Genomic DNA, 13,855 nt, shown 5'->3' on the forward strand with positions numbered 1-13,855 from the left:
CATTGAAACAGTGGGTAAGACAGATAGACGGAGATGGATAGAGAGATTGGGAGAGAGATAGTGAGTCATCATGGATTATGAAGGTAATGCAACATGTATTACAGGGAGAAAGAGAGCCAGACAGAGTCAGAGACACAGACATAGACACAGAGATACAAGCATTACTCACTGTAACTGTGTCATGCCTTTAATCCATTCATCTAACGTGAAGAAACCCATTTGTTTGGCTTCCAGCTTCCAAGCTATCACCAGCATGACTACATTTTCAGGCTCCACACCGATGTCTTCACAAAATTTTTCCATTCCTTCTGGTCCAATGACGTTGTCATCCCCTTGGTACTCTTGGAACCAAATATGACATCTTTTGTTTGAAAAGGGCTCTGTCAGAGGGTCGTACGCACCACCTCTTTTTCTTGAACTGTGAAACAAACAAAAAATACCGTCAATGACGCTGTACCTTCTCTAATGTGTGGCCAGGTCAGGTAATTGGTTGTTGGCATGGAGTTGTAGGTAAATAGTTGATGATGTAGGGGCATGAGGTGGGATATGGACCAAAAGAACCCAAAAGATGATTAAATACATCAATCAAAAAAATTCTAAGCTACAGTATAAACTGCCTAAAGATAGTTCAATGTGGAAAAAAGTTAAACAATTCAGAAATAAGAATTAACAGTCCAAAATAGTAATGACACACTCCCTTACTGACCTGAGTGCATGTGAAATACACAACCTGGCATCTGTAAATTAAATGTATACCAAGTGATCATTTCCAGTCACTTTTAACTGTTTTTAATGGATTTTCCAAAGAGTCCTGTGGAAATGATGAAAAACGCTTATCTGGTCTTGTGTTTGTATAACCTCATGGCTGATAATTGTCATAGTATTGAAAAAAAATAGCGTCAATGACACTGTAGCTCCCATCCTGGACTATTTAGTGTTTGTTCTCTGGTCAGATATTTGAACATGTGTGAAAGGGATAAAGTGCATGAAGTGAAAATACTTAAATGAAATGTACTGGAGACAGTGAAATATGTTTAATGTAATTATTCAGAATATAAAATGGAAAAAATACAGAATTAGATATATCGAATACTGTGATACAACCATTAACTCAACAAGTCATTTACAATGACATAGTCCCCACTTGTAATAGGAGTATTAGTCTTGATGGGGTAGGAAAATTAAGAAGTATCACTGGAGTGTATATGTTGAGATCTATGGGCACATAGGTCTATGTCGTTGTTCCCAATTTGAAACACATGAGGCATGTCTAAGTTATGGTTCTAAATCGGGAAAAAAGATCAGACCTCCAGCAGTATTGGCCAGCCAAGAAATACATATGCGCATTATAAATGAGGTACAAGATGTGACATCTTAAGGTCTAATATCCTATCAAAATTGCAGGGTATAGAACTTGTGGTTACTGAAATATGCATATATATGTATAATCAAGGTCAAAGGTCATCGAGGTCACATGACATTTTGAAAAAAAAAATTATATTGCTAATTAATCCCTATATGCCAAAAAATCAGATCTCTAGCTCTATTCCCTTGCCCAGAATTAGATGTGTACATAATTAATGAGGTAAAGCGTGTGTTGTCATAAGGTCTCCCATCCTACTAAATACAAAGGACATAGCACTTGTAGTTACTTATTTATTGACATAAACATATATTTTAGGTAAAAGGTCATCGAGATCACATGACATTTGGTCAAAAAATTTCTCTCCTATAGTTATCCCTATATACCAAAAATCAGACATCCAGCTCTATTGGCTCGCTCAGAATGAGATATGCACATAATTATTGAGGTACAGTATGTGGCGTCATAAGGTGTCCAATCATACCAAACATGAAGGCTGTAGCACTTGTGGTTACTGAGTTATGGACAAATATGTATATTTGAGGTCAAAGGTCACTGAGGTCACGTGACATTTTGTCAAAAAAATTGTATTGCTAAGTTATCCCTATATACCAAAAATCAGACCTCTAGCTCTATTGGCTCGCTCAAAATTAGATATGCGCATAAGTAATGAGGTACAATATGTGGCGTCATAAGGTGTCCCATCATACCATACATGAAGGCTGTAGCACTTGTGGTTACTGAGTTATGGACAAATATGTACATTTGAGGTCAAAGGTCACCGAGGTCACGTGACATTTTGTCAAAAAATTGTATTGCTAAGTTATCCCTATATACCAAAAATCAGACCTCTAGCTCTATTGGCTCGCTCAAAATTAGATATGTGCATAATTAATGAGGTACAATATGTGGCGTCATAAGGTGTCCCATCATACCATACATGAAGGCTGTAGCACTTGTGGTTACTGAGTTATGGACAAATATGTATATTTGAGGTCAAAGGTCACTGAGGTCACGTGACATTTTGTCAAAAAAAATTGTTTTGCTAAGTTATCCCTATATACCAAAAATCAGACCTCTAGCTCTATTGGCTCGCTCAAAATTAGATATGCGCATAATTAATGAGGTACAATATGTGGCGTCATAAGGTGTCCCATCATACCATACATGAAGGCTGTAGCACTTGTGGTTACTGAGTTATGGACAAATATGTATATTTGAGGTCAAAGGTCACCGAGGTCACATGACATTTTGTCAAAAAAATTGTTTTGCTAAGTTATCCCTATATACCAAAAATCAGACCTCTAGCTCTATTGGCTGGCTCAAAATTAGATATGTGCATAATTAATGAGGTACAATTTGTGGCGTCATAAGCTGTCCCATCATACCATATATGAAGGGTGGTAGCACTTGTGGTTACTGAGTTATGGACAAATATGTATATTTGAGATCAAAGGTCATCAAGGTCACATGACATTTTGTCAAAATATCCGAGATATCTGCGTAAACGGATGGACTCACGGATGGACGAACAGACGGACATGACCCAATCTATAAGCTCACTCGACTTCATCTGTGGGGACTAAAAATTGTGTCACTGCATCCTTTTTGCAATATGAATACGATGAGAAACTAAATTTTTATTTTTTGTGGCCTTATACATGGGAGTCTATGGAGATCTGCCTAATACATTGGAGTCTATGGACGTGTAAACTAAAAATATGCAAATTTCACCACGATTTGCCCAAATTTGGGAAAGGTCACTCCTATGCACTTCCATACCAAGTTTCAAATAAATCGGACTTGTGGTTTCAGAGCAGGAGATTTTTTGACCAAAAATGGGAGAAAATTACAAAAAAATTCATGAAAAATAGCAAGTCCAAGATACTGACCCAAGATGCGCACAATCATTTCATGTCAGCCCAAAGTACTTACATGCTAATTTTTCATGTAATCTGCTCAGTGGTTATTGAGTTTTTTCAATTTTGACTGTTTTTACATTTTTTCACTTAATTTGCATATTTTTGGCAATGACAACTTCATTTGAACAAAATCTCATCTACAGCCCATCATCCATGTACACACCAAATATCAAGATGAAATGTACAGCGGTTTTGGAGTTTTTGATGTTGACGGACAGACATACAGACATACAGACATACAGACGTACAGACATACAGACATACAGACATACATACATACAGACATTTTCCTAGCCTATAAGAATAGCTTCCATTGCCATATATACATATGGCTATGGGAGCTAAAAATTGAAAGTGAAGAAATTACTGTTTTTAATAGGCATATTTTCCTTGAAATACATGACCGTGTAAAGAATATATGCTAAAAGTGTTTAAGAGTAAATTTCTTTTCAAAAAATAATTTAATTTGTGACCAAAGGATTTTTATTCTTTGAGTTTACAAATTCAAACATTGCAATTTGTTCAATCATCTTGTGCAGTGCAAAATTTATAAAATGACTGAAAAACAAAAAAAATTGGCAGAATTACAGTCTTTGTGATGTAAAATTATGGGTTGACATCACGATAACTGTTAATGTGTTTGAAGTACTAATATACTATAATTTAAAAAAGAAAATTCATGCAGAAACGGTAAAATATATTGTCAGCAATGTAGTGTTAATTTTGACTTTACATCAAAATATGCCTTTGCTGGATACCAAATATATAGGGCGAAATATCAGCCATGTTCAGCAAAATCCACACAACAGCATTGATCCTTTTCTAATTTGATTTGATTTGCTTATGTTATCCTTGTATGACAGTCAGTACATATGGAACTTGAACACAACACAGTGAATAAGTATGCTGTAAATGAAATGGTGTGGCTGCATCCACATGCAGCAATAGGAGTGCCTTTGTCTCTCACCCCTCATTTCCAACCTGTCCCATCCCTGAAAAAATAGTTTGGTCTTATATTTATAATGTTAATAATTTCTGTATTTGTTAAAATGTGCGCATCTCAAAAACTTTTGATCATAAACATTTTCATTGTTTTTTATAGCTGACCAATCAGTTAACCTGTTTATTTTGAATATTTGCGCACTTTTCCTCAGTATTTGACATTTTCTGAATACCTTCTTATTCAGTTTGTCATTTTCTAAAAGTTTAAATGCTCCATTGTGTGGTCAAGCTTTCCACAAGCATCAAATGTGGTACTTCATATAGGAGGGTCTGCCTCTAGAGGGCGGGCATCATGAACACTCTTGTGTTTGTTGGTTAATTCCTCCACGTAAACTTCTGATTGTACTGTAAACGTTGAACATGGCCGACGTCCGATTTTCCTGTCTAAAACTTTCACTCATTTTCGTTCATATGACTCTGAAACTCCAGGAAACGATTGGGAAGAAAGGGTTATCTTGAAATATTGAGGTACTCGCCGATATTTTGCAAAATTAAATGAGAAAAAATGCAAGGAAAATGCCGACAGGCTTACACAATGACAGTTTTCAGACTCGGAGGCATATGATCATCTCTGCAGATTATGCAACAGGCCCAGATCACGTGAGGCCATGAGGGATATCCACGCAACTCAGTACCAAACACTAGCGCTCACAGAGTGAGCAAACACAAAGTGAGTACCCCTAACGTCAGCTCAGTAGTCTGTAATAGATTGTAGTCAACTAAGAAACCTTGGAGAAAGGCTTAACACTGTGGCTATGCTGCTAAGTCCCTTTTGATTTTTGTCACAGCTCAAAATCGTTCTCCCACACCTCAACCTGAGCCATGAACACCCCCACCAGTTTATGATATGACCCATCACAATGGCATGACGTCAACGGATCTTGACAGACGGAAGTCTTGACAGACGGAAGTTCTTGACAGCAGCATATTGGTTTTCAACTCTAATACCTTCTCTGTCTATAAATAGACACGAGAAGGTAAAAACGTTACGGATAAACAACATGCAAATGTCAGCAAGAGCATTGTGTAAGTGTCTTTCAAATAGATATCTTGCAAAGATTACATGAAATTTAATTGTAGCGTTGTTTCTTTTTCAAGCTTTTCTTTTTGAGTTCTTGCCAGCAAACAACATTTGGACATAAGATTGTATACATGAACACATACATGTCAGTAAGATAGATGGAGAATCCGAAATGAACTGAAATGCAAGTCATTTTCTTGAACTCAACAACCGACTGGCTTTCTGCTCCTGGAACATATAATTATGATTACTTTATTAGGGAATGCCAACAGCAGCATAACTCTTACTGTATATTGGCTAAACTGAACAGAAAAAATTAGTCCACCTGAAAAATATTATCAGTTTTTTTGTGAGTACATATAGTGCATTGGCAAACATATCCATTCTGTTGAGATTTTTTATGTCTTTCAATACAGCTACACTTTTTTATCCTGGCAAAACAGTTCCTACATGGCATTTTATTCCCATGAAACAATTTGTCCTCAAACCTACCATAAGCTGACCTTCCTCTTTTTGTTGCATGCATACCAGGTTTCTTTACACAATGTACAAACAAACATTAATTTGCGGAAGACACCAATGGTGGCTTCTCAGTGCAACAACAGAAAACATTCACAATGCGTGCACTTTGAACTCATGATTGTGGAACGGCAATAATGGCTGGGTCCTTGCCAGAATGGGTACTCTTCATTTTATTGAAAAACACACAGGTACATAATTTTTTTCCAAAAAGGAGAACTTTGGCAACGCTGTTCCTTTTTCCTTTATGGTCAGCGAGTAAAAACAAAGTTATTTCCAGCAAACATGCACCTTGTAAAGTGTGATGGGAAACCAAAGTCGAACATTAAAATTATTTCACGACTTTTAAACATGTTCAACATTGACAACCCAATTTATGATAAATGACACTGTTTGTTTTGCTTGCCATAAAATAGAAAAAAACAGCTTGATTTTGAGCCAGGTTGGTTTTTGAAAGGATTTGGTTCTGGACCAAGTGGACTGTAAACTTTTACATCATATAGGGTGATAACATTGCAAACTGTGAGAAAATCTGTATACTAGTAAATGTGTATGCAGTATGTTCACATATGTAGCTATGTGTATACCGAAGTAGATGACATAGTAGACACACTGTACAAGCAAAGCCGCTATCTTCATTACATAAACCATTGTTACACACAAGTTAAAAGATGATGAGATTTTGAGTTGTTTCCCACATGATTATTCTGCCAGAGGGTTCAGTTCATGTTTATATACAGTAGTATCAGTATGTATATATGTAAATATATGTACATGTATGTGCTACATTATTTTACTGACGTTATTCATTTTCTTCCAAACGTTTGGAAAATTTTGAATTACCATCTAGACTGAATCTAGTTGAAAATATTCTCAATTTCTGATGAGCTTGCAATTCAAACAATCTTCCTCAAGTTCCCATGAATTTGATGGGTCGTGATCTGTTCCATTCCAATCTACACTCTGAACATGATGAATATTTATTTTTGTAACATGACATAACTTTGCATTGAGAGTTGTTTCCAACTTCAATTTCTCACACATTTTGAAATGTCAGGAATGAGAATGTTGACAAACTTGCACTTGATTCAAAACAAGGATAAACTTCAGTATTAAATTTTCTAATCAAGAAATTCAAATTAACTTCCCCTCACTTGGTGATACTCATCTCCATAAATGTTTAAGCGATGCAAATTAATTTTAGCTATGTAAATTCCCAGTTATTAAGATGTGTCCTTGCTTTCCGTTACAGTCATAGTTACATAATGTATCATCATAGGCTCCCATGTGTCCAGGAATATGATCCTAACATCTTGCTAGACACAGAGAAAGGAAAGCTTTCAGTGAAAACTGAATTTAGAATCAACTCTACATTTCTGATAAATTGGAAGTCTTCTCAGCATGATTAAACGGGACGATTTTCAATCATTTAATTCAGAGCTGCCGCAAGGGGAAATCTTCAATTGCAGCCTGGAGATTTTTTTGAATGTTTACATAGATTCATTGGGTATTCTGAAGACACAGTTGCAAACACACTTATTTGACACAGAGAGTTCGTGATTGCAATGCCCTTTCAAATCATTACGCTGCATACTGAAACCAAAAATCAAAACATACCTGTATTTGAAAGTCTCCACACTAGAAAAGGTATATTTTCAAGTACTCACTGGTGTATATCACATTACATGTTTGTGGAGACATGTTTGTGTATGTATTGTACATGTAGTATTACATGTAAAATATTCATGTATGATGTACATACATAATGCATATGTACTTGTTATCTGAATTGGTGAATAGAAATTACCAGAGTCTGCTGGTATCAGTGCCTGTTATAAACACTTGTTTGATGTACGAGCTTCTCAAAGCTGGTTCAATCCCATGTGACAAACACTGAAAAGCTCCAATCTTTTGGAGATTTCAATCTGTGACCTTTCAGCAATTCAATATACCGGTAGTGCTAGCTCTGCTCTTCTTCTCAAATGATAGGAATAACGCCATTTGTGGTTGAAGGTTTGCTACAAATATACATACAGCTGTATGCATGTAATATCGGACACTGCAGCTTGAAATACCGACAAATTTTGTCATTGTTGCATGCATGGCTGTTGTTGCAGCTTGAAGTCTGAAATGTGTCTTTTAGTATTCACTGACTGTAACAAGAGCAGTTGCCTACCCAGACGTAATTTTTGCATGCTGAATTTGCAAATGTATGATCTAAAAATGCAGACAAATATTTTTGCATATTAATGAGAGAACAGTAATATAATTTGTGAATAGCCCTATTGAAGAATCTGAATGCAATCTGACAATGTGTATGGTTGTAGATGTACCAATGTAATACCAATTACATAATAATTTTACTCTTATTATATCTGCTGGGCATGGAGAATTATGAATCAATAAATTCTGTGTCATCTAGTTGCACATGTAATTTGGACTTGATGACTGTTCACTCAAAAAACAAATAAGATCACAAATTTATTTCCACATGTATGTGATGGTACATGTACCTTACACACTTGCTGCTGTATGGTAGAATGTACATACCTCATGAACAGATATTTAGACTCAAATTATTGCACCACTTTGTATGCTGGTATGCCGCTTGTGTTTGCTGATTCCTAAGCTTGTAGAACACCTAAAATTTTTTCACAATCTTGTTTTGTGAAAATTTAATCCTCTTTCTACCAGGCTCCATAGACAAACCATAGAAAGAAATACCACTTGGCAGAAGGAGGATTGAAAAATTGAATTTTTCCCCATACTGTTAACATTGGGATAGCCACCAGTAAGGAATTCAAATACTGGTAAATTTACATAATTTGATTCCTTTTGTACCAAAAATAGCCCAGTGAACCAAAATTTTCATTCTTGATTATGAAAGAAGGCAGTTTAACCCTTTCATCACCATGGTTTTGCCCAAACCCATTGTTATCTGTAGCAAGTGTGGACCTGTTTACAGGCAGTTTAGGGTGAACAGGTTAAAGTCCCCTTGAGGAAATATTGCACGAAAGTGTAAGTTTAAAATTTTCTGTTGCGGGACGTGACTTAACCATACTACTGTAATAAGACACTAATTTTGAAAAGCTGAAAATTGCAAATGATAGGCCTTGTATAGATTCATGATAATTTTGTATGAAAACTGACACTAAATATGACTGACTAGAACATTGTGCAGTGATCCTTCACAGTAAAAGCCACTTCTCAACTAAAAACAAGCCACAACTATCGCATGTTCATAACAGCATCCAGTCACCGACATATAAGATTCCTTTGTACACAGCACACAGTGGCTGACGAGTTCAAGCAAGGTTAGTGCAGCATGCACTTTGTCAGAAAGCCTACAATATGCTATTTGATTAGGTTTCCGGGACCCTAGACAGAACGGTGAACCTTGTTACAGTGTCAGATGACAGTGCCGATCTAGATGGCCTATGGCACAGCCACAATAAAAGATACCAGGGTGTAATATCAAAATGCATGTTGTAATTTGTTATCGGTACATAGTACACACAGGTTAGGTCATCATCACCAACATCTAATCTCATAAATCCTGTTTGTGCACCTAAGGGGCCATTAGCTGCGACTTCTGATAATATTTTCATTTCCTTTTTTTGTGCTAGGAAATACTTTCATCTATCTTCTCCCTAGAGTACATGTACCAGATTGTTAAACTGCAATTCTGCTTTGTCAACACACGGCGCTGGTACAATATGCAGTGTTATTCTTATTGTTGACAAATGGATTCTGGGCCTCACTAAAATTAAACCTGTCAAAAATAACATTTCTCATTATACATCTGCATCTGTATAACCTATGGAGTTTCGTCATACAGTAAGTTTAGGTATCAGAGGACGCAAAGACTGATAACTTTGATGTGGAATGCATAACTTTTGGTGTTATTGGACGATACATGACCTTCGGCCTAACAACACCTTTATGTCAACACAGGGTGAAACAAGAGAAGATTTACATTTTTTACAAAAAATATACATCTAAACATTCAGTAGGTCACGCAGTGAATCATGGTCAGTCCAACCTGTGAATTTGAATGACATTACACTGCTGAACTACATTTTCTACCATTTGCATTGTGCTGCGTGGACTGAAGTTTAATTTGGTGTGCTTAAAGGTATGGCAATCGATCCCAGGGCCTAGGAGTGGCACATGTAAAACAGTGTGTATCTTTGCATCAGAGGCGGAATAAACTATTGAGTGTATCTATTTACCCAGAAAATCTTAATCCTGACAGCTATGTGTGTACGCAACATAGAGCATAGAGCTAGTCGACGTTAGGGACACAAAAACACACGAGGAGCAAACAGGTAGAGGTTTCGAACACAATCAATGTACCCGGTACTTCAACAATGTCTATAACTCCGCACTTTGAACATAGCTCGTAATGAACAGTGGAAAGCACGTGGGACGTGTAGACCTATAACAGCCACTTATGTAGTTTGTGCACATTGAAGATTTTGCAGATCAACAACTTTGACGGAAAATGGACCGACGTTTCCTACCGTAATTTTTACCTCCTTCGATTCAGCACAAAATTTTCGTATGGACTATTGATGCAGGATTACAGTCGTTACGTGGTGGCAAATCCTTGTCGTATTGATGACTATACTGCGTAAACAGTCACTAAATAAACTTTGCACGCATTTACGAGCACTGAATATTTTTACCGTTTTTAATCTCAAGCCGTCCGTATACGCGTATGACGGTGGCAAAACAACACAAGGAATCTGGCATACATTATTACTGAATTACTTTGTCCAAAAAAATTGAGTTAAAATACCCAAATGCCGAACGATCATGATACAGAACTTTGCAGGTTTCTGGACTGAACGACCCCAAACCGACCGGACCTCAGTCAACTGTGCCGGCCCGACGTCTTCTCTATCAGCGTCAACTCAACCTTTCTCTCTAGACAACTTTACCCAACAAACTGGGAATATACTTAATTAACCTTTAATAAAATTCAACTGTGTATCGTATGAAAAGATTTTACCGGGGCCACGGGGCAAATCATAAAACCAACAAACCCCAACAGAAACAGTGGAATGATCATTTGTGTGCAAGGTCACTGTGTAAAAAATTCTAGCTTTGAAATGTCTGGACGGTACAAAAGACGGGGCAGAATAAGAAAAGATTACGACCAATGTGAAACTGCCGATGCCACAGCTGACTCTATAACTTTCAGGGGCGTACATTGGTATAGAACGTAATGTTGATAGCATGGTAGTTCTGCGTCCAGTGATAAACACGATTCCCAATATACCACGGCTGTTGAAGTTGAGCTGCTGCCTTCGATCGAAAATTTTCAACACAAAGACATAATATCAATAATTTTGTACGATTATAAGAGCCCGCTGTCTTCTCGCCTAATAGTTGTGATCAAGATTATTATGATAGAAGCAATTCACTGCCGAACACCTTGCTCTTCTTATACACAATGCGTAAAAATGCGTTATTCCTGTTGAGAAATACGACAGCAAATATCGCAATGTGAATTTCTTACTATCTTCCTCGCATGATTTTTGCTCCCGAGTCTATTTTATCACGGCCACTGGACCATTTCTGACGATTTTTACTAACAGAGAATCAGTTTACACTCATCGTGGAAACACATTGCAATGACGTTCACAAAATTTTCATCACAGGAAAGATTACCGTAATCCCCCTTTCAAAGATGTAAGAAATGTATAATGGGTTGTTATCTTGAAAATACCGAGCTGCAGCCGCTAACTACAAAATGCTTTTTCTTCCGAACAACTTCCGACAACTTTACAAGCACACTCCGGTGATCACATGACGGTTGTAACCGTACATGTGCTGCCGCCAATGGAGAATCAAAAGACTTCAAATCGAAAGTACAAAAATATAGAAAAAATATCGATATCCAGCAATGTAAAAACGAGTAATTTTGATAGGCTAAATTTATTGTATATTATAAAAAATGCCCAGGCTACTCGGAACAGCGTAAGATTATGATCTGAGTTGTTCGAATACTACACTCACACTGCAGGGTAAAAATGGGAACTCAGATCGTTATATACTGCTTCTGCCAAGCGAACCGCTTAGGCTAAAGACGGTAAAATTACCATACATGTAATTATTGTTGCTAATTTCTGTAAATTTTGCCGACTATTCGTTAGGAATTGTCAAATTTCTTGAGTTTGTCCGAAAACTTTTTCAGGGAATGACGTTAGTTTCAAGACTCGTGATTGCGAACGCAATATCGATATCGGGATAGAAAAGTCAGTTACAGACAATCGAGGAAGAACAGAAAAGTCAGATAATATTAGAGCAAGTTAGTAAAAAACAAAGCTCAGAAAAACGTACAGAGAAGAACGACATCACGGCGATCTTCAGACCTTTCATCGTGTTACAGTCTGAACGGTCAACATTTGATGCTATAGTCTATGGCAAGTGTCTCTTTTTGGACAACTCCAACAGAGATGAATGAATCGCGATTTAGTTTCATCGCCCCGACCCGACAGGAAATAATGTAGCTTATGGGCACCTTGCACCTGTATAATCGTTGCATGAACGTATCCAATGGCCGGCCACTGCATTGGCCTTTGACCGTGCATCGCCAGCAAACAACGGTTTTGGACGTCACGAGAGCAATTTTTCGCCTTCTGTGAGCGGTTTAGTTATTTGTGTAGGCACAGATCGGAATCGAGTTGATTTCGGCTGAAAGTAGTTAGAAAAGTAGTTTTTCGTGCTCGGTCCAAAATGGGTCCGCATGTCGCCGGTTTTGTCCATGTAACCGTTGGTCGAGTATTTTGCTCAGTAGATAGTAAGAATCGTTTATTCATTGTTGACATCGTAATCGATCCGATGTACACAACAAATGTTTGATCGTTTGCACCTTTGCGCGTCCCCTCGTGATTGGCAGCTGTTTGAACGCTTTCATCAATTGTTCTTTGTACGCTTCAACACAGCATCGAAGCAGTTTTGGCATCAAAAAGCAACTTAAAATAGAAAAAATGAGAGAATTTCTCCAACAAGGTGATTCCACAAGTATTCACAAAACGTAATATGTTGGGACAGTGCTTTAATTTACACCATGGTTCTTGAAGGATCCAGATTTTCGGGAGCATTCGTTGACGCTGCTACCATGTGCCACTCATGTTGGATTATGAATGCTCAGGGAGATAGGGGGTATTTATAGGCTCCCCCTGCCTTTAACAGATGCACTGAACGCATTCCCAGTCTGCTCAGGATTATGTTATGCAGTGTGTAATGGGTATCCTAAAAACACTTCAATTTCAATTTTTTCTGGTAAAATTGGACTTACATGTAAAAGGTGTATAATAATAAGGTTATTCACAAAATACCAGGATTCATGTCCTTGTACATGAATGTCGTATGCTACAGTATTGTCTTCTGCGCTACGCACTTCGGACAATACCTTTGCTGCATGATTACTCGGACATAAATTTCTGTATTTTGAGAATATTCTTATAATATTGCACATGTATAGGCTACTGTATGTTGATGACTTGAACCGTGATGTTTCAACACGATTGCAGGAGTAGAATAAGAAACTACATGTGCATTCACACACACATGCATAATATTTCTGTTCATTCTGAATTGAAAAGAAAAAAATTGGAAAATAAATGTACATCAAAATTTAAGCAAATAGAGTTTTTTTACAAATACTGCTATACATAGAAACCCTGCTTGTTCTATGGAAACCACTGGTGTGTTCCTCATCCACTTAGAAACATCATGCATGTAGGTTGCATCATTGACCAGAATAGAAGGGACATCGGCAGCAAGTTGATACAAAAGTCAATACCTGGGCACTGATCCTGTCCTGATTCATTTCCATAAATGAATGTGCCTTCGTGTACACATCCGGTAGGTCTCAAAAGACACAATGGACTTGGACCAGGGGAGTTCAAATGTTGTATTCATGGTAATGCCATTGACTTAGCATTACTTTTACACATCCGGTCAACATTATGGCAGTTTTCTGAACTCTATCTCTGAGCGTTATTGTATGAGCAC

At 37.3% G+C, this 13,855-nt stretch overlaps 1 protein-coding gene across 2 annotated transcripts in view; it reads right to left on the bottom strand.

Annotated features, from left to right (window-relative positions):
- Positions 1-13,855, bottom strand: part of LOC139131170 (DCN1-like protein 5) — a 30,168-nt gene that overhangs the window by 5,602 nt on the left and 10,711 nt on the right. For both annotated transcript variants that reach the window (XM_070697140.1, XM_070697141.1), the window contains exon 4: positions 170-418. In XM_070697140.1, coding sequence (XP_070553241.1) covers positions 170-418 — 249 coding nt within the window. The remainder of the gene's footprint in view (positions 1-169; positions 419-13,855) is intronic.

The sequence above is a fragment of the Ptychodera flava genome, chromosome 4, assembly GCF_041260155.1.
Source record: "Ptychodera flava strain L36383 chromosome 4, AS_Pfla_20210202, whole genome shotgun sequence".
In the NCBI taxonomy this organism is placed as follows: Eukaryota; Metazoa; Hemichordata; class Enteropneusta; family Ptychoderidae; genus Ptychodera; species Ptychodera flava.